At 34.7% G+C, this 22,777-nt stretch overlaps 2 protein-coding genes across 3 annotated transcripts; both read left to right on the top strand.

Moving 5' to 3' along the window:
- Window positions 1–865: 865 nt before the first annotated feature.
- Window positions 866–5,386, top strand: LOC125188760 (alpha-xylosidase 1-like). 2 transcript variants are annotated; one of them, XM_048085808.2, is made up of 3 exons: window positions 866–1,232; window positions 1,304–1,977; window positions 3,306–5,386. In XM_048085808.2, the coding sequence occupies exons 1-3, from the start codon at window positions 1,042–1,044 to the stop codon at window positions 5,186–5,188; spliced, it is 2,748 nt and encodes a 915-aa protein (XP_047941765.1). In that variant the 5' UTR covers window positions 866–1,041; the 3' UTR covers window positions 5,189–5,386. The 2 variants fall into 2 exon arrangements, with proteins under 2 accessions (XP_047941765.1, XP_088915467.1); XM_089059341.1 differs by having other exon boundaries at window positions 1,063–1,232; window positions 1,281–1,977.
- Window positions 5,387–14,450: 9,064 nt separating this feature from the next.
- On the top strand, window positions 14,451–16,763 carry LOC125190806 (uncharacterized). Its single transcript, XM_048088210.2, has 3 exons — window positions 14,451–14,537; window positions 14,986–15,215; window positions 15,311–16,763. Exon 3 carries the CDS (start codon window positions 15,485–15,487, stop codon window positions 16,502–16,504), a length of 1,020 nt encoding a protein of 339 aa, XP_047944167.1. The 5' UTR covers window positions 14,451–14,537; window positions 14,986–15,215; window positions 15,311–15,484; the 3' UTR covers window positions 16,505–16,763.
- Window positions 16,764–22,777: the final 6,014 nt, after the last annotated feature.

Genomic DNA, 22,777 nt, shown 5'->3' with positions numbered 1-22,777 from the left:
ACCGACTGCAAAATGCATTTGAACATTGACACTTGTTGAAATGAAATCTTAACCGAATCAGAAGAGTATGGAAAGTGGAGTAGTAGTGAGGTTTTGATGTACATTTCAACTTTGCCTTCAAAATATGATACTCTGAAAATCAAATTTTCCCTTCCTTTTACCTTTACAGGACCTAGGCGAAAAAGGTAAAAAAATGGGCCCTCGTCGTCTTTCTCTCCCATAATTGTATAATCAAATAAAGAAAATAATAGTCAAGTAATTATTGAAATAATAAAATAATAAGCTTGTTTTTTTTTTTAAATTGGGGGGCCTGGGTCTTTGATACATTGTTCATATAGATAGGCCTGTCATAAATTTAAATTCCGGTGAATTTCGTAACGTTTAAAATGAGCAATTATATTAATATAACTTTGGTATTATCCGTAATTCTCCATGGCGAAAATTGCTGTCATACCTAAATTTATTGTCGTGGCGCGTGTATGTTTAAAAATTAAAAACGTGACAATGTATTAAACAGAATGTTTAATGTTTTATTCACGTAACATTTTTCGTATTTTTCGTTTGTCATATCGTACTGTACCTTATTCCGGTTGAGAAAAAATGTTAAAATTATGATATACTAATAATTGTCTATTTTTTTAAAGTTGTAAAATTGAACATAATTTCACCAAATTTTATGTTTTAATTTCTAGCTTTTTTTTTCTTCCTAGAAGAGGAACAATAATAGTATAAGTAGTACTATGTCAGAGTTCAATACAGTGCAGTCTCTAAACTGTTGTAATTACAAAAGAAAATATGAGTCGAAGAAGAAAACAAGACATAACTCAAGCTTTGAGATAAACATGCCATTACTGAAACATGGAGATGGGACCAAATATCCCAGAAAACAGTCTGAATTTCTGGGGGACCCAAACTAACTAGATAGCCACATGCTTATGTCAAACCTCTCCATACCACACTGTACTTCTTCCCAATTTCTCACCCATTATAAAAATCTCACTCCCGCTTCTCAGTTTTCCTTCACTCCCAAAATTCTCAATCATGCCACTCTCATCTCTGCTTACATGTTTTTCTCTCTTCTTCATTCTATCATCTGCAACGAAAATCGGCAGAGGCTACCGCTTGATCTCCGTCCAAGAATCTCCCGACGGCGGCCTCCTCGGCCTCCTTCAAGTCATCCACAAAAACTACATCTACGGCGCCGACATTCCCCTCCTCCACCTCTATGTCAAGTAAGCTCTCAAACTTAGAAAAAAGTACTAATTGCATGTAAATATAAGAGTGCCAATTTTGGGTTTTGCAGGCATGAAACGGAGAATCGTTTGCGGGTTCACATAACTGACGCGGAGAAGAAAAGGTGGGAGGTTCCGTACGATCTTCTACCACGACAAACCGTTCCGGCATTTAAACAAACACTTGGTGTGCAATCACACAAGCCATCCGACTACGCCGGAAATGAGCTAATCTTCTCTTACAAAACCGACCCTTTCAGCTTCTCCATAACAAGAAAATCCAGCGGCGAAACCCTCTTCGACACGGCCTCCTTGCCCGCGGACCCTTACAGCGACCTCGTCTTCAAAGACCAGTACATCGAAATCTCGACGAAGCTGCCCAAAGACGCCTCTTTGTACGGTCTGGGGGAGAACACGCAGCCGCGGGGAATCAAGATCGTCCCTAACGATCCCTACACTCTGTACACGACGGATGTATCGGCGATTAATCTCAATACCGACTTGTACGGATCGCACCCCGTGTATATGGATTTGAGGAATCGCGGCGGCGTTGCGGCGGCGCACGGCGTTTTGCTGCTCAATAGTAATGGGATGGATGTGTTCTACAGAGGGGATTCGTTGACGTATAAAGTGATTGGTGGTGTGGTTGATCTTTACTTCTTCGCCGGAGCGTCGCCGCTGGCGGTGGTTGATCAGTACACGGCGTTGATTGGCCGCCCGGCCGCCATGCCTTACTGGGCTTTCGGTAATTTTTTCTATACCTCGCTCTTAAATAATGAATTGGCTTCCTCATTATTATCTAAATTAGTTCTATAATTGGAGCATTTTCTCGAATTATGTTAAAACTATGGAGTAAATAAATTGAGCTTTAAAATCAAAATGTCGTGCAATAATGCGGCTTTATTGTTGGATTGCATTAGATAGGAATTATAATCATAGCTAGCAATTTTGGATTTAATTTCGACTCTCATTTATAACAAAATTTAGTTAGGAATTACTGTTAGTTAGGTATTCATAAAAACAGGTAGGCGGGCAGCGGCCTGTTATTTTTTAACATTTTACTTAATTTAGATGTGTATACTACGGCCATTTTAATGCTTCTATTTCATAATTATATTTATCACTTTATTAGGCTAGCATGCATTTCTAAATTCTAGTACTAAAAGCTTTGATAATTGTAAGTACTACTACTACTTTAGCCGCTTATTTGTTTTACTATGTTGTAAATATCTAGTACTCCTACAAAAGTAGCTATAATATCATTCCCTTGCTCCATTTAGCAAGCCTCAAAACCCCTTTTTTCTTGTCCCATTTATAATGGACAAAATCTAGGCGCCACAATAAGTAGGGTTATTATAATTTACAGATATGAAAAAACACATTTTATATTATCCGTACCTAAAAAGTTCTGAGTCACGTGATGAGATTGTAGAGGGTCTATATAATGAATTATAGAGGTAAAAATCAACACTTAGAAAAGTTATCTACCATAAGTTTTGATTAATTAATCCTAGTAATCCATAATTAATTTTTGAAAATAGAAAATAAACATAAAATTAACTTTAAATTCTAGATTAGTGAACCCGGGCTAACTATCTTAAAATCAATGTACAAAAATGAAAGCTAAAAATGAGAAGAAAAAAAAACAGTGGGACACAATAAAATACCCAATTTTGGTTAACAAGGCTGCACATGGTGCTAATCAGCCCGTGAGCAATTCAAGGCCCACTTAGAAACAAGTTGAACACCCATTTATATATAAAAGCTGTATTTTACAACCCCATTTACATATTCGGTGGAGGACATTAACAGTAGGCCACGAAACATTAAAAAGCATCACTCCATTTCACATTAATTAGACAAACCACCAAGGCCCTCCCCTGCTTCTCTCCAAATATCCAACTTTTAACATTTCTAATTTGATTAATACTAACATTATTGCAAATCACACATTGATGATTGATCCTGTAATTTCAAATTCACAATTCAAGATTTGAATAGTGGAGTAGTATAGATTTTGATGTTTGTATAATGATAAAATGATAGAGTAATGAGCTGTGCTTGAACGGACAGGGTTCCACCAATGCCGGTGGGGGTACCACAACCTCTCGGTGGTGGAAGACGTGGTGGAGCGATACAAGAAGGCCCGAATCCCCCTGGACGTGATCTGGAACGACGACGACCACATGGACGGCCACAAAGACTTCACCCTCAACCCCAAGAACTACCCCCGCCCCAAGCTCCTCCACTTCTTGGAAAAGATCCACGCCCGCGGCATGAAGTACATCGTCATCATCGACCCCGGCATTGGCGTCAACACCTCCTACGGCGTCTACACCCGCGGCCTCGCTTCCGACGTCTTCATCAAGTACAAAGGCAAGCCCTTCTTAGCTCAAGTCTGGCCGGGCGCCGTCAACTTCCCTGACTTCCTCAATCCCAAGACGGTCCACTGGTGGGGCGACGAGATACGCCGCTTCCACGAGCTCGTCCCTGTCGACGGCCTTTGGATCGACATGAACGAGGTGTCCAATTTTTGCAACGGGCTGTGCCAGATTCCGGTGGGCCGGATCTGCCCGAATGGGACTGGGCCGGGCTGGATATGCTGCCTCGATTGCAAGAACGTGACGGCCACGAGATGGGATGATCCGCCGTATAAAATCAACGCGTCCGGCACATCGGTTCCGATCGGGTACAAGACTATAGCTACGAGTGCATATCATTACAATGGAGTGTTGGAGTATGATGCTCATAGCTTGTATGGGTTTTCGCACACGATTGCGACTTATAAAGGGCTACGGGCGCTTCCTGGTGGAAAGCGCCCATTTATTCTGTCCAGGTCAACGTACGTGGGGTCGGGCCAGTACGCTGCACACTGGACGGGGGACAATCAAGGGACATGGCTAGATTTGAAGTACTCGATTTCAACGATGTTGAATTTTGGTATATTTGGGATTCCAATGGTCGGGGCGGATATTTGCGGGTTTTACCCTGCCCCAACCGAGGAGCTCTGTAATCGCTGGATCGAGCTCGGGGCATTTTACCCCTTCTCTAGGGATCACGCGAATTTTTACTCGCCGAGGCAGGAGCTTTACCAATGGAAATCCGTGGCGGTGTCCGCAAGGAGGGCGTTAGGTATGCGGTACAAGTTGCTTCCGTATATCTACACGTTGAGCTATGAGGCGCACGTGACGGGAGCTCCGATCGCGAGGCCGTTGTTCTTCTCGTTCCCGAACGAGACACTGACGTACGGGCTAAGCACGCAGTTCTTGCTCGGGTCCGGGTTGATGGTGTCCCCTATTTTGCAGAAAAAAAAGACAAAAGTGCATGCTCTGTTCCCGCCCGGCACGTGGTACGATATTTTTGATATGACTAAGGTTGTCGTGTCGAAAATGTCACATTACCGCGCCCTCGACGCGCCCTTGCATGTGATCAATGTGCACTTGTACCAAAACAAGATTATACCGATGCAGAGGGGCGGGCTGGTCTCGAAGGAGGCTCGGGCCACGCCTTATACCCTAGTGGTCTCCCTCCCGCTGGGGACTGCGGAGGGGGAGGCCAGGGGGGATCTCTTTGTGGACAATGACGAGAATCCCGTGATGGGGCTTGGGAATGGCCAATCCACGTACGTTGAATTCTATGCACACGTGAATCAGGGTGCGGTGAAGGTGTGGTCCGATGTTCGAGAGGGCGAATTTGCGGTAGAGAAAGGGTGGTATGTTGAGAAACTGATTGTTTTAGGACTAAAAGGGATTGGCAAAGGAGTTGCAATTGAACATGATGGGAATGCAATTATTGTTGATGATTCGAAGGTTGAAATGAGCTCAATCGAACATGAAATTATGGATGAAGAAATTGAAGAGAGAGAAGATGAGATGAAGCATGTGATGGTGGAGATTAAAGGGTTGGAATTGTCTATTGGGAAGAAGTTTGTTGTATCGTGGAAGATGGGAAACTAAGCATGAAAAAGATCATTGTTTATTTTGCTGCTATTTCCTTTTTTTTAATGTTATTGTGATTTGTGAACGATGAGGTGATGGCATAAAAAGTTTGTTCATCCCTCTACTTCCAGGAGTGATTTTTATCTTGTGGTGGAAGAGCAATGATGTACCTTAATGTTTGAGGGAAATTGGAAGTTCTGGTCATTGTTTGCTCAATTTTATGATGCGGTTTGAGATTGTTTGAATTCGATTAAATCTCTTTAAATTTCTCCAGTGAGATTCAACACACAAAAATTAATTGCTGTTTCTGTCAAGTGTCACCATACTTTGGAAAAGTATCTCTTTAAAATTATTTGTTGACTATGGACTTAACAATTTAAGCCCAAATTTTAAGTAAGTTCAATTTTTTTTAAGTTTCTAGTACTCCATGTTTTTGTTCTTAGATAATTCATTTCATTCAATAATTTTCCCTTGCAGTCCCTCGACTACATAGTACTTCCTCAGTCACATTTCATGTGAGATACTCTCTTTTGGCAGTGAAACAAAATAGAGAAAAAAAAGTAGGAACAAAGATAAAGTAAGAGAAATATAGTGTTATTTTTTTTACTAAAAAAAGGAAATGTCTTATTTATAGTGGGACGGCTTAAAAAGGAATACGTCTCATTTATAGGGACGGAAAAAGTACTACTATTATTCTTCCTAGTATATTATGTTATGATAATTTTCTATTAAATTCATTTTTTATTACTACAAAATAAAAGGTAAAACTGATAATAAAGCAAAAGCAAAAACAAAAAAAAAAAACCAAAAAAAAAAACAGAAAGCTAAGCTAGCAAATGATAATTAAATGTACATGTAAGTTAAAAAAAACTACTACTAGTAATTAGTAAGACAATTCTTCTCAGACTAATAAGTTGAGAGTTTAAACTATATAGGAGTACATTAGAGAATATAGAGTCATAGAGTGTGTGAATTGTAACCAAAAAATACTCCACTAAGAAACAAAAGGATCGGACAAGAAAAGAAGTAAATGTGAAGGTGCAAAAGTTGGACTTTACTTGTTTTAGCATACATTTAATAGAGATGAAACTGAAGAGTTTTTGACATACTAATAGTACCAATTTTACTCTTATTCCCTATATTTTTTAATCTTCGTAGCACCGACAAATACAATGGTGTTGTTTGCCTTCTTTATGATTTAAACTGTCTACTATAAATATGCGGAGAAAAAATATTTAATGAAAATAAATTTTGAGGAAGTCGTTCATAAATAGGCCTATCTAAATGTGAATTTCTTGTTCACCTCATCAATGTCAACACATCCGCAATTAATGTAGCGTTGGAAATTTTGTATATTCACATTTTATAAAAGTGATATTGTAATAATTGACAAAATCATTTTTTCTTGACTTTTCTACAAAAATATTTATATTCTAATATAATTCTTTTAATTGCTTATTATAATCTACAAAATCTCTTATAAGTAGTAAAATAAATGAAATAAGAAATTTAAGTATGAGATGTCCCAAAATAGAAAAGTGCGACGAAGGGTACTTATATGTCCTTACAAAACAATTTTCTTATTCATGAGCTTACAGAATCTGTAGAATGGGTCTACTGAAAGGGATGAGCATCCCTTGAAGAATTTAACAAAAATGGATCCCATTGGAATTTAAATATACTACAAATTTATTTATATTTTGAAAGGAATTTCTTATGTGGGTCCGCAAACGCATAAAGATAGAGGAATGAATGAAAATTCGAAAAGCCCATATGCTCAGTCAAATTCACTTAACCTGACCACCTTCTGAATGCATCTGCCCTGCATTTTTCATGATATTTTTTGTAAGTATTAAAAAGCATGGGTGCTTCTCACTATTCTATGTTTCAATGTTTGCTAGTACAACATTTTTTTAATTGAAATTTTGAATACAAATTTTGGATTTATTCATTTTCAATTATTTAATGCAATCAGGATTTTACTCTAGTCTTAGTAAAAGAATCGGGCTGTTTTATAGTATACTAATTAGTTATATGGGTGATAATATGTAGGAGTAGTATTTGAAAAGCAAGAAAACTAAGAAGTGGCAAAAAAAATCATTTCGAAATGATTCATATATCAGAATTATTTAAGCTTTAGTTAAAGTGCAGGGGAGATGGGCATATGCTTATTTAGGAGTATTTGTAAATAGAGTATAAAGAATAAACTACATGGTCTCAACTTATACAAAGAATAAACTACAAAAATGGTCTCAACTTTTACTATATGTATATGTATATTTGCGGTTCTTGGTCAATAAACTCTTAAGAAATATAAGGACTTTGCACTTTGTACATTTTAGAATTTAGATCATTTTGAAATTTTAAAAAAACAAAGCCATTAAGAAGATTTTTGTACATTTCCATATTCCAAATAAATAACATAAAGATTGCGCATAAATAAACAAATGGGACCACTGGTTAACTTTAATATAAATGGGAGTAGTAATATAGTTTTAAACTTATAGTACTAGTTTGGATTTAAAAAATAACCAAAAATAATTAATTTAAACCAAAATAATTAATACAACAAGAGAACGTGGATGATATCAAGCTGATATTTTATTTTATATTTCGTGAGTTCTTTTTTATATTTCACGAGCTAAAGGTGCATTTATATTTTATACTCCTACAAAACTAAATCCAACAAAAACGCTTCATTCCAAAGCAATGCCAGCATGCTCCATGATATATAGCTTTATTTTTCTACACTGCACAAAAAAGGGAGATGCAATAATTTGTTGAAGAATATAAATTGAAAAGCAGTCTCATTATTTAACTGTAAAATGTGAACTTTATTGGATCTCAAATTATCATCATTGCTCATAATTAGCATTGGCTAGAACCATGGATGTTAACCAACCACTTTTCATGTCCCCGTAGCTTAGATTTTGCATTGTCCACATCATAGTAAAAGGTTCGATCACATCTCGACAATAGATTGCCACTAGAAATGTAAAATTTGAAAGGGAATTAAAATGGAAATTGATCATTGGGTTGTTTGTACAATTCACCAACTAAATACTAGTAGTAGCTAAAAATGTATCACTCTGTCCCACTCTAAGTTATACATTTTTAAAACAGAAAACTTCATTATTTTTAGTTTATTCTCCCTATTATTTTATTCGTTTTACCCGACTAAAAAAAATGCATAAAATTTAATACCAAAATAAAAATACTCTGATTAGAGTGGAAAGGAAGGAGTGATTCATAATATCTTAAATTAATTATGTAGCATTATTTAAAAAAAATATACTCCCTTCATTCCACTCATAGTGAAACAGTTTCTTTTTTTGGATGTCTCATTCTAAATGACACAGTTCTAACTTCTAAATATAAAAATATCACTCTCTCTATTTTTTTTCTCTCTTACTTTATTTTGTCCATTATACACATAAAACAACATTATATAAATCTCGTGTTGAATTAGAAATGCTCCATTTAGTGTGGGACGGAAGGAGTAATTGATAATAAAAAATCCTGAAAAAATAATGTTTTATTTTGATGTATTAGTAAATCATAAAAAAAAAAAAAAACTTGTATGAGGTTGGAACTTGAAAAGGTCATGCGATTTCTAGTAATCACGAGTCAGGTATTCTTGTAAATCATTCCAGTAATATGATATTCAGTTAATTTAGTATGATATTAAGTTAATTTAGTATGATATTCAGTCAGTAATATGATATTCTTGTATAAGATTATCACTTAATTTTTAGTATCATAGTGATAAATAATCCCGGGTAATCAGCAATTAATTTATGCAAATCAAGAACTGGATTCGGATCTAAATGTACTAGTCATACTTCGTCGAGTACTACATTTTGACCGCAAATTATCGACAAATTTGCTTTAAAATGGGATTTGACGCTATTACTGCATTTACCAGATTCTGATCTCGCAATTTCCTACCAATATATTTGGGAATATTTCACGAAATAAGTCGATGACAAATTGGCAATCCAATTTATAATCAATAAAAACTACTCCCTCAATTTCATAATAATAGAGCCATTTTGTCATTTTGATAAGTTCCATAGTAATAGAGTCATTTTCCTTTTCAGTAAAAGTAACATATTTTTTCATATTGTTTTACTCTCTCTTACTTTTTTCTTTCTTCTTTCGTACTGCTTTACTCTCTCTTACTTTTTTCTTTATTCATCTCTGTACCTTTTATTTTAATTTTTCACTTTATTTTCTCTTTACTTAACTCACTTAACACAAATTTTTCTTAATCTCCATGACGAAAAGTTTTATCTCCATAGTAATGAAGGGAGTATTGACAAAGAACACTTTCAAATTTTATCCTTTTTGTTCTAATTTTTATAAAAAAATATAGAGTAACTACTTGTGATTATATGAATGTCTAATAAGAATTTATAAAATGTTAAATCAATCAATAAAATTGACGTATAATTATACTTTTATGGGAAAACCAAATAAGTTGACTAGAATTGACTGTTGGGAGTTGTAGTAGTAGTACTACTATATTGAATAAAATAAATGGAGTAGAATAAGTAGGTGTAATGAATGCGTCGTTGATCACGTGTCTACTTGTTGACGTGTCAGCTGCTAATGTTTTTCTTGGCGGGAAAAAAGGGCGGGGGCCAGGCGGCGGCGTATTTGGCGGGAAGACGAAGCAACCTCCCTTTTTCGGCGCCCTTTTCTCCTTCAATTGCGTATCTTACTTGAACTCCTCATCACCATGCATGGCCATACATCACTTAATTATGCGTTATGTATGTGCATGCAGTAGTGGGTTTTTTTATGGATACAGGGAGTACTACTACTAATTATAGGTTGATATAACTCTAATTTAATAAATTTAAGAGTATATTTAAATTTAATTTAATATATTTTTAAATTTGATTGTTCGTTGTTTATATGATATTATTATATTAAATACTAATAAGGTCACAATTGTTCACACTTGAATATGTCCCAAGAGTATTTGACTTACTAGATTGCTAATTTGTTTGGGTTTTTGAAATATAGGGCCCAATTCCAAACGTTATATAGAGACCTAATTATATATCGTTACCTAATCGGATTTGGTTACTTTGTCTAATACAGGAAAAATGTTAAGCATGTGATATGTGACCACTTCAACTGCATTACAGCTTAACTAAAAATCTATTCTGATTTGGTTACTCTAGTTGTAAATAATAGTACTGCACTTTGTTTTCAATTATGATGAAAGAAAACCATATAGTACACGAATAGAAATTAGAAAACAAAGAGCGGATTAAAGGAAAATGTCAAAAATGTTGTAAGTTGGAACGCCCTATTCTTTTATTTTTGGGCATTTCACTTTAAATGGAACATTTCTTTTTTTTATAAATCAACAGCTTTTAACTTTTATAAATAGAAAAATGCATGTTACGAAATTCATGCATCTATTTACTTTGGGTTCATATTAGTAGTATACATTTTCCAAATTCCACCATAAATTTAGAGTGAAAACAAGAGAAAATTCTGCATCACGCAAAATGATGCGAAACAGCTGCGAAACTGAAATAATTCAGGGGCCAGGGAATTTATTTTGTTCTCGCTGAGTTGGAATTTAGACTGTTTTTCTTGATAAATAATGGTGGATAAGATTTAAAATATAAAAAAATTATACTAGAAAAATAGGGGAACGGCAAGAGTGATGCTTACAACAACATTATGAGACATCAGTGGCTGTTTTGTAATTATACGTGACATAATAATGGCTGCAACGCTTTCAATACGATGTTATTATTATTTGTCCGACCCAATACCTATTTTTTTACGTTTAATTTCTAGTAAAAGCATTATTAATAGTTTTTTTTTTACCGGCAATGAAGTACCTACACTACTACATAGTCAAAAAGGTGTACGTACGCATAAATAAATTAGAAACGTATGAATACACGTACAATCCCAGTGTCACGTGACCTACTGACCCTCATCTTAAAAAATTATTAAATGCATTTATGGATACACGATCACGTGACCAAGGAAAGGGCACCGTGCTCCTTCCCGCTTTTTTTAAGTAGTGTCGCTACTGTAGTGGAAAGGGTACGGATTCTGGGTGCGGCGGGGGATGACGTGGCAGTTTTTGACTCGCTCGATTTTGTCACTCCGCACTGCTGGTCACGCAGAGAGCAGGCTCACGTGATGCGTGCGTGGTAGTGTCATTAGTTTATTTTACGTGTTCATTTTTGGGGAATTTGTATTTAATTTATTTATTTTGGGTGTGGAAGATCCGGCGTGGAGTTGATCGATAAATAAATGAGTTTGGTGTGCCTCTGAATATCGAATTGACCCACAAGAACGTGGACTTTTATCGATTTAGTTAAGTGATCATTATAATTATAATTTTGCTTTATTTGTCGTAAGTGTTACTAATTATTAACCTAATATAGTAATTAGTGGAAGAGGACGCTCCTACCGTCCTATGCCATTTATTTGAGTATGTGATAAGAATGATAATAGTAGGAGTAATGTGTATATATTCTTTGTGAATAAGAATGATAATATTAAGAAATACATTAGGTAAGTGGAATTAATGCACTATATTTAGTATGTGTGTGAGTGTTTATGATTCATATTCCCTATGTCACAATTATAACTACCCAATTTTTCTAATATTATGGTACACTAGTACTAATAGTACCGTTTTTGTGATTATAAAATAAAAGGTCTTTATTACTTTTATTAGATTTGAAACATCATAAATAAGAATCTTAAATAGATTTTCGGATACTACAAATGGGACCGAGAGAGTTCTGCTCCATAATTGATACTACTATTAGCATTCATTTGGTCTTAATTTCAGCCTTAATTCTATTACTAATTCTGAAGGGAGTAATGATAATACTACTTGGCTTTACTTATGATGAACATATATAGAAGACTTTCGGTGCCTATATTCTTACCCAGAAATCAGATTCAAAGCAAATTGAGGGGGGATTGAAAATGTCTACTGGGATAAAATTCTTTTGTTTTTTTGATAAATAAAGAATACAAATCATAACATAATTACAAAACTTTAATTGATATATACGTTCAAAAACTTATGTAAATATTGAGCATATGCACTTGAGTGGTGTTTAAATTGATGTTGCATGTGTCGATTCATATTTAATAATACTCCCTCCGTCCCAAGATAAGTGACCTACTTTTTTTTGGCACAGGATTTAAGGAATGGTATTTAAATAAGTTAAAGTGGAGAGAGTAAAGTAGAGAGAGGGAAAAGTAGAGGAGAGAAGAGGGAATAAAGTAGGTTGGAGTATAAAATAAGAGATATGACTTTTTGCTAAAAATGGAAATAAGTCACTTATAGTGGGACACCCCTAAAAGGAATACATGTCACTTATCTTGGGACGGAGGGAGTACTACTTACTATGTGATTAAATAGTCAGTAAGAATTGTGTGTTACATGAATAATTAACGATAAAAGATGTGAGTAGTGCCGTACACAAGCCAAAACAAGGGTTTTAGCCTCCATAAAAATTAACTATTCGAATACGCAAGTATTTATTCAGCTCACGTGAAAACCAAATTTAGTGTTCGCCCCGTTAGTTATACTTAAAACTATTTCAACTTTTAAATGTTGAAACTACCTTATTCATGTTATATCCAAGGGATGCATATTTGTGGAAGACTAATATGAGTCAAATAGTGGCATAAATAGTGAATGAAGGAAATCTATTCAAAGTGACCAAAAACGAATGATTCTCCACTACTCATGTCTAATGTAACTGATTTTAACAGGACAGTCATATTGAAATAGTGTTTGGCCTTTTCTATTTCCATTAGTAGTTTTTTAATGCAAAATAATACTAGTACTACTAATTTTTTAAACTTGTTGTATTAGAAACACACTTACACAGAACAGAGCTTACTCCATATAATAACAGGTTTACGTGTGTATACATATATCAAATGTATATTGCCTTATTAATATTTTGCAGGAAACATGGCTCATTTATTTATAATTTCAGAGATTGGCAGCATGCCAAGATCCAAGGCACCCAATATAAATAAAATAAAATCTAGTGTTGACGGACATGATATACACAAGTGGCCGACTACCTCAGATGAAATTATTAATTTTTAAGATATGAAGTGAAGTGAGATTTAATTAATCAAAATATTAATTAATATAACGAGATTTTGGTGTCTATTCTTCGCCCCTAGACAAGATTATAATTTTGACAAAAAGAATTAGAAAAATGAAATAGAAGACGACAATGAATAAGACGGGCGAACCAACCTTTGATTATAATTAATAAAAGTAAACACTTGGTCGTCAAACCATATTGCATGTGGAATTTGGATCCAACTTCCCAAAGTTCACAATTATATTTAATAAATATATTGTTGAATGCAATATCAACGAATATTATTTTCTTCATAATAAATGCAAAACTATTCCGAATATAAGTTTTTATCATATTCCATCTATTTCTATGCATAGATATTCATAATCTAAATAAATAATTTATTTTTCTAGCTTTGACAGAATATTTGTTCATACGAATAAACCTTACAACTCTCTAGATTTGTTGCCAATAGATGTTAACGTATCCCGTAAAACCCTATAGAATAATTCAAAATAAGAACATTTCTTATTATTTCCATCGCCAATAATTCAAAATAAGTCGTTTTCTATGAATGATTTGCTGTTACTGAGATTTTATTTCATGAAAATCCAAATAATAATTTATTACTTACCGTAATTTTAATGAAACCGTATAAATTAATACGCCAAATTTGGGAATAAGATACGGGAATCCTTCATCAATAAATAAAAACAGAATAACAAGATACTCCGCTAAAATATTATAATAACCTATAATAAAAGATTTAATTTCCAAATAGAGTAACTTACTTGGTTTCCAAGTATCACAGTGGCACATGCGTAATTAAGCCCCATCAACGGCCCTAAAATCGCACCGCAAAGGAGATGAGCTGTCATCCACTCGCAGAAGTCAGAAACGCTTACGTTGCCGATTCGCTGCGTTACTCGCGCGTGTAACACACTCGAAGAAAAAGTAAATCGAATAGCCCTGTGAGATCACGCGCTGCGAAAGGTAAGGCGGTGTATCAGCCGATTGAATAGGAATCTCTTACCAACTATGGCATGATGAGTATGATCATGCTATGTGTATGCACATCCCCATCCATGTATAAAAATACGTATATACCCCTATCTCTACGTACATCTATAAATACACCACTCCACCCACTCCATTTTGACCGCATAGAAAACAGTGTAAAAGTGAAAAAGTTTTTCTTCACACAGAGCAAACAGTGAGGAGAAAGCGACAATCTTTGCGATACAGGAAGAAAAACAAAGCTGGTAGGCAAAAATACCATTTATTTCAATTTGTTTTAGAAATTCGATGCCAACACAGAGGTTGTTTTTACGGTCTTTGTTTTCATATTTCTTGTTTCTTTCCATTTTTCTTGAGATTTGCGTCAGTCAATTGATGGTTGGTGATTTTGTTAGTACTAATAACAAATTAAAGATTAGAAAAATAAAAATCCCAATTTTGTCCTCACTACTTTTCCCACTCTATATTTACACGCACTGGCATTACACACACAGGAGGTTTCTCTTCAAATTCTGCAAAACCCTTCACACAAGAATTCAATCTTTGTCACGTTCTAATAGCCTGTCCAAGTAATCTTAACCATTTATTCACAACCCCTTTTCATCACTTATCACTCTTATCTTCACTCTCTGAATCTATTGCTGATAGAATTTTTTCCCCTCTCGTTTTGGTTAAATTCTTTTTTTCCTGAAGCGGTGTGAAGAAAAAGGCGAAAGCTTTTTAGGTACGGCGGCTTGGACAAGAGATTTTATGTCGGCAAGTTTTGATTTGGGTTTTGTGTGTGGAGCTCTGTTCAAGCTCTGTTTCTCATCGATTCCCTTTTTGACTTGTGCTCGTCGCATGCGAAAAACCCTCTGCTGTTCGATTCAGCAGAGCGACCTCTCTTTCTTCCCGACTGTTTCGATGCGTTTGAGGCCCAAACGGTGGGTAAAATCAATCCCCCTTTCCTCTTTATAGCTTAATTTATTTTTTGGGGGTTTCAAAACGTGTCTAAATGTATTTATTTTTGGTGTTGCAGGACTTGTACTGGAGTTGTTTGTTTTGGGGGATTTCACATAAACCGGTTGATAAATCGATTAACGTGAGGAATCCAACGCTTCGATTCTTGAATTAGGGATTTTTGGTTGATTGATTTGTTCATTTTTGGGGTAAAGATTTGATTTTTAGAGGGGTTATTGATTTGTTTGTTACTATGAGAGAGATGGCAGAGCCAGTTTTGTTCAACGTCGAATCTTTGTTGACCGGAAAAGCGAAGGTCCGACCCCAACCCGTTAAGCAGATTAGGAAGATCCGGATCATTTACAATGACCCGGATGCCACTGACTCATCCGACGATGAGAGAGAGGAGGTGGAGAGAGATAGGAGAGTCAAGCGCTTTGTTCATGAAGTCGTGGTGAATCCGAACCCGAACCCGAAGGTTTGTGAATCCCAGAGCTCCGGCAATCTCGAGAAATGCTCGAAGAAGAAGAGGGCAATTTCCGAGACTCCGCAGAATCCCACTACTGGAAAATACAGAGGCGTGCGGCAACGCAAATGGGGGAAATGGGCTGCGGAAATCCGCGACCCGTTTCAGCACAAACGGGTCTGGCTGGGGACCTTCGATTCGGCTGAGGAAGCTTCTAGAGCTTATGAGATGAAGCGGATGGAGTTTGAGGCGATGAGCAACGGCGCTGAGCACATCGGGAAGAAGCTCCGGAAAGATGATTTCATCTGCGTGTCCGAGGGTTCGAGCAGCGGTAGCGTTGCTTCGCAGACGAGCTCCTCGTCTGCGACGCCGGCTGTGGCGGATGTCGGCTCGACAACGTCTTGGGTCCTCGATTGCAAGAGTGAGGATGCTGTGGTTGAGAATGAGAAGAGTGAGGAATTTAATTTGCTGAATGAGGGATTATTGGGAGGATTGGATCAGATTGATTTGGATACGGAGCTCGAGAACTTCCTCGCGGGCGACAGCTTCGTGCCGTGTTTGGATGACTTCAACGACGATGATTTCCCGATTTTTGGATTTGATGACGGTGATCGGGGAAGTGCATTGCCGGATTTTGATTTTGGTGACGATGATCAGGGAAGCGCTTTGCCGGATTTTGATTTCGATTTCAACTTGGAGGAGGCCTGTGGCGACGTGCTGTCGTGGATCGATGAGCCGGTGGAGGAGCCGATGCCGATTGATGGGATCAATGGAGGGGCGGCTTCTTTCAATATAGCATGCTTATGAGTTTTGCAGTTAGGATTTTTGTTTAGTAGTACTATCTAAGTATGTTTTAATTATGAGAAACAATGTTTCTATAACTGGATAATCCAGTCTGGAAATGTTGTTATTAAGAGTATTTTTTGCTTTATTTTGAGAGGTGAGAGTTCTTTTTGTAAGAGTTCGGAGTATCCTTTGGTTTTTGATTCTTGTGCTTTTTGAGCCGTCCAAAGGGGTTCGGATTCGAGATAGTAAAATCATGTTATTGAAATTTTATTTAAGTACACTACTCTCTACTTAGTATTAATCGCAATTTTTGTTCTTGTCACTATTATTACTACTCTAGTATGTTTGGGAATATCATCCACTTGACACTCTCTCTCTTCAACCAGTCTCACTCTCTCTTTTTCTTTATGATTTTAGAAGATTCGGTAACATCAAAAATCGTTTTCCAGGTGATTAGATTTATTGGTAGTCCAAATTGCACCACGGGTTTAAATCATGTGTCTTGGTTTCATGGACATGGGTATGAAAGTTATGTATTCCTAATTCTGTGATTCCATTGCTTATCCCTCCACATCTCCTTTTTGTACTCTTGCTGCTTGCCATGTAATTTGGTCAAACATGAATCTTACTTTAATCTCCAAACTATGTCATTATTAATCATAGGGCAAATTGCGAAAAAATCTCATGCAACTCTTAAAAATAGCCAATTATAATATAATTTTGATTTTTTTTTTTCCAATTTTCTCGTATGCTATATTTTAAAATTCATTAACTTGGGATGTGCACCTGTAAAGATTAAAGAGATGATTGATTACGTGTATCAAACTCCGAACCGTTTCTGTGCATAGTATTTCTTTTACCAAAATATAAATAATTTCTACAAATCATAAACTGTGATTAATTGACCAAACTTCATGATTTTTTTGGGTATTTTGATTTTGGTACTAGTTATGTGTCCCCTATGGCTCATATTACAAATATAATGTTAAATACTATAGTACTAGTACTGTAAGTATTTTTTAAAAATAAATTGTTTGTTAGTACAATTCGTTTCTAGCCCTACAATTCAAGCAAAGTTATAATAGAAGGTGTTAGAATGATTTTAGATAGTAGTACACAATTATTATTGGGTTGAGGACATATAATGATTTAATCTAGGTAAAATTATTTTGGTTGTTTGCTAAGTGAAGTGAGTGTGTGTTTGCGTGGGCCATTTTGTTTTGTGTAGGCTTTATCTAATTTACCAAGACCAAGCAAAGGATATCTGTAATTTGAGGCCGTTAATAAATGTAACCCTTTCTCTCATTGCAAGCTGGCTGCCTACTTGTACCTATTTCTTGCTTCATAATTTCTATGTTTGTTCGAAAAATACTCATCACAATATTTATTCATTACTCGTTCAACAATCAATGGAGTAATATTTTTTCTATATTTTGAGTTGTATGCAAAAATTAGTTATCTTATAGCACTATTTTTTATAAATTTTTCTCTTGCATAATGTGAAGCTCATTCTCTATTAAAAACACCTCAAATTTTGATAAATTTTGTACAAAATCTACTATTCAAACTATTAATAGTGGATAAAGAGTGATGATGATACGCTATTGATATACTATTTTTTTTAATTAATAAGCTTAGCTTCATATACTTGTGTGTTTTAATTTTCAAACTATCTTAATAATTTTTATGGTATTTGTTGGGTATCGATGGTGCACACCCGAACTTCACATTAGTATGATATTGTCCGCTTTGGGCAAAACCCTCAAGGTTTTGCTCTTGGGGTACTCCCCAAAAGGCCTCATGCTAATAGAGTTGGGGAAGCCTCATTTATATGCTTGCAACTCTCGTTCATTCTCCAATGTGGGATATTATTTGCTCTCACAGTATTCTCCACAAAATATTTTTCTTCAACTTTTAGTATCAATACATTAGCAACATTTTATGAACATATATACATTAGTAGTACAATTTCATATAATTATCATGTATAGTTTCATATATTTCAGCTTTGAAATATAGTTTTGATTGGAGCCAGGTCATTTCTTCTTGGCTTTGTACCATTTTTGCATCTCTTAAATTAAAAGGTGTCCACTGCTGCTATGAATGGGCAATGGGGGTAGTTGGTGGCATTTTTTGAACCTGCTTTAATGTGTTCGTTTTAGTTGCTTCTTGGTGTTGGAGTATTAAAAGTTTATGTTTTTGTTGGTTTTTCCTATTTATAAAAAATATATGTATACATATTGAGTTGTGGGTTGACTATTATTTTAAATAAATACTACCCCTACAACATATAAGATGAATGAGTTGAATTTCCGGTCCTCTATTATTAGTATTTTAACAAAATGTGACATGCCCAATATGCAATAGTATTATATTGTGGGCATGGAAAAGTTGCTATAATTGTGAAAATTATTATTGCGTTTAAATGTTGGAATAAACTCATGCAATGCAGGCAGAGAGTGGGGTTTGTGAAGAAATTATAAAGTGAATTATTGTAATGGTGGACTGTGACACCGACTATCCAATTAATTCATAATGTCTCTTTACTTTCTTTCTACCTTTACATTTATTATGATTTTATTCGGTTGCATATATTATTGACAATAGAATTCAAGTCATAGCTTCACATTCTCTTTTAGCCGTTTTAATTTTGATTAAAAGAGTATGTGAAAATAAATTACATAGCTTATGTATTTTCTAGATGCTTTTGAGTTTATTAGCGCAATTGTAGGCTGACTTTCTTTGGATTGGCCCAATATCATTGTCGGTCGGTTACTTTGAATTATTTTTTCAAATATATTTTCTTTATTGTCTCGTGTAGAGTGGTAGAATCATTTCTTTTAAATTTCTTGTTGACCAACTCTTGATTTTCTTTAATTTTTACTATAAACTTTTAATAATGTGGGCTAACTTTAAAAAATTAATTCCTTGGATACTCGCTTTGACAGGAATCTACATAGCATGCAATGCATGATTCGAGTGCTAGAAAATCGAATCGTACGGCAAAGTGATTTTTTGCTATGGTAAAATTTGATTTAATTGGTTTGAAGGGTTGTTTATTCGAGAAAGTGAACAAGGAGATGCTTTTAAGAGATTCATTTATGATTCGAACTCGGAATAAATTTATGATTAACAATTTAAGATAGATTATAGTGCTGACTTGAGAAAAAAAAAAACCATGCTTGTAGTGAAATGTACTCCTATTCCTTTAATTAAATGGAAAAGTTCGTGGTTAAAGAGTTTGGGGGAAGGCCCATTGTTGTATACTTATTTCTTTAAAGTTTTGGATTTATGGCCCAAAAGGCCAGAGGGTTCGTTCATTGCCCTATTTTTAAATTTCCAAACAAATAGCTGTTGATTTGCAATTAATCTACCCATTATAATTCCTTTAAATTCCTCTTCACTCTTTCGATCATTCAGCCATTAATAAACTGCTAATATGGCTTTGATGAACCGATGAAGGAACTTGCTTGTTATAAATTTTTTTTTTTTTTTTAAATTTTAATTTAGCAGCTCAACAGAATTTATCAATTAATTTAATAGTGGCTTCTTCTCCACTAGAATTTACTAGTTGCGTGATGCCTACAAATCACCAAGGTGACTCAATGGTATCAATGACGGACCAGAAAATTGTAATCGTAGGGTCGGATAAAGAATTCGTATCAGTAATATATATATAGTATTTAAATTATTATTATAAAAAATATATGCATTACAATTTAAAAATTACTTTTGTTTTAGTATTATTTAGGGTAGTAGTTGATTTCTATGAGAATATTCATATCTTAAATATTTAATATTTCAATTTATTTTTAATTTGTGATGCTGTGTAGTTATTTTATTGTTTTATTGTTCTAATCATGCTTTTATTTATGTTATTTTACAAATATTATTATTGATTTTAACTACAACTAAAAATTAAATTAATCTATTTACCATACTAACTAAGGAGTACTAGTTTTTTAAAATAATTTACACGGAATCTACTAAAGCTAAATCAATTGCATATAAATTAAACTAGTTATTATACTTAAATATATTAATTAGTTAGTGTATAACATAAATTAAATAAAAAAATGAATAGTAGTATTGAAATTCCATGGTTACTAACGCAAAACAATGGCTTCTCTCTTCTCCCACATTTCTCTTTTCCCTGCGTCTCCAACTCTTTCTCATCAAGCTCAGTTCTTGAATTTAAATTTCTCCTCACAAGTTAGATTCGTTTACTTCATTTTTAAAGCAATATTTTGTCTTATTTCTCTCCTTTCCTTTCTATTTTTCTCTAAATTTTTAGTTACTATCTTCCTCATTTCTCTGAAGTAGAAATGAAGCTGCCTTTCGTGGGGTCGGGAGGCGGAGTTGCCCTCAGTTGGCCGCCGATTATTGAGCTTCAAGCCAGTACTCATGGACCTGCGGTGGGGTCGGGCGACCCCGCGCGACCTTGCCTAGGTCCGTCATTGACTGGTATTGCCATCGATACCCTTGCCCTAGTTATTAACTAAAAAAGAATTATTGTTATGTGCATTGTTAAATACTCCCTCCGTCTTATAGCACATCTTTTTAGGCATGAGATTTAAGAAATTGAAATTAAAGAGTTAAAGTGGACAGAACAAAGTTTGAGAGAGGAAAAAGTAGAAGAGTTAAAATAATAAAGTAGGTGAAAAAATAAAGTGAGATAGATGATTTTTTTGTTTAAAAGGAAAATGAGTCACCATGGGACAATCCAAAAAAGAAAGTGACTGCCTATGATGGGACTAAGGAAGTCCTTATGATTCTACATGGAATGTAATTTCTTATGTTTTGTTTGAAATAATGTAAAGTACATATTTTGCATATTGCACATTAGGCTTAATTATTACGCACGGAGTACATTTAAGTGGTAATTAGGGTATTATTCCCTCAACATTTGAATAATCCAACTGAGCTTCAACATTATAAGTTTGCCAGATATGCTTCACTTTCTTCATTGGCTAAAATATTTGCATTCATAACATCTCATTCATCGAACAAAGTAACTATTAATGAGGTGATTAATAGAAAGTCTTGCATACATCTCAAACAAATATTATCAAGAAAATTCTTCTGTGCATATTTGTTAGCTTTGCATTTAAGACCGTAGTTTATGCAGTTGACACAGTCTTTAATAGCACATTAATTTGATACTGTTCGCTTTAAGCCAACTTCGCACAGATTTGTTTATGAATTACTCCCACTTCAAACTAATTGAAATTGGACAATATTTATATATTGTTTCCACCTTTCATCTATTCTTCGATGTGGTATGAATTTGTAATTCGCCATCAACGCGATCGTTTAGATTAATTGGAGTTTGAGTTTGGCCTTTCTCCTTACGGTTTGGATTATTTTTCATAATCTCTTGCATGCCAATTGGTGGGTCTAAAATAAGTGTAATGTATGGGTCTGAAAAAGGTGTAATGTATTACGAGCCTCTCATGTGGTAGTTGCAATGAGTAATTCTTGAATTTAATATTCGATTTAAATTAGTCAATGCCAGCTTGTTGCAAGGAGTAATTCTTGAATTTAATTCCGAGTGAAATTGGTCACAGCATATATGCCAGCTTGCTGTACTATACTACCGCTACAAACAGGCTTATCATAACAAAGATAGGAAATAAATAAAAGATAGACAGTGTACTATATTATCATTTTATTTTGATTCTAAATTCACTTTGGATAAATCTCGAGACAAATATTGTACTCCCTTCCCTTTATTTGGGTCACTTCTTTTGAACACGAAGATTAAGAAATTAAAATAGAAAAGATGAAAAAAAGCAGTAGAAGATATAAAAGAGAGTAAAGTAGGTGATGGAGTAAATTAAAAGTGATTAGATGTTTTATTTTTTATTAAAAAAAATAACTCAATTTTATTGAGACATCCCCAAAAAAAATATGACTCAATATAGTTGGGACAGAAGAGTGCTTGTAGTATTTATTTGAACAAAAATGACATCCCAAAAGGAAAATGCATGAAATAAAGACACGGAATTATTCAATTACTATTTTTTTATCACCTTCATTTAGCTTCACAAAGATCAAAAGTCAGAACCAATTAACAAAATATTCCATGATTGATTAAGCCTAGAACAAGAAATCTTTGAGTGGTTGAATTGGCTGTTTAAAACTGTTCCACTTTGGTGTATGTATTTAGAATGAAATTGGACTATTTATGCACTATCGTCCAATTTATTATTCAGGTTGAAATTATAACTTAATCACTCTTAAGAGTTAAGACCGTGGTCAACTCCAGATTCAGGTGGTCATTCGAACTTAATA

This window comes from Salvia hispanica, chromosome 5 (assembly GCF_029641045.1).
Source record: "Salvia hispanica isolate PSC_SH4W2 chromosome 5, Shi_PSC_v1, whole genome shotgun sequence".
Lineage (NCBI taxonomy): Eukaryota > Viridiplantae > Streptophyta > Magnoliopsida > Lamiales > Lamiaceae > Salvia > Salvia hispanica.
This window is presented reverse-complemented; position numbering and strand designations above follow the sequence as displayed.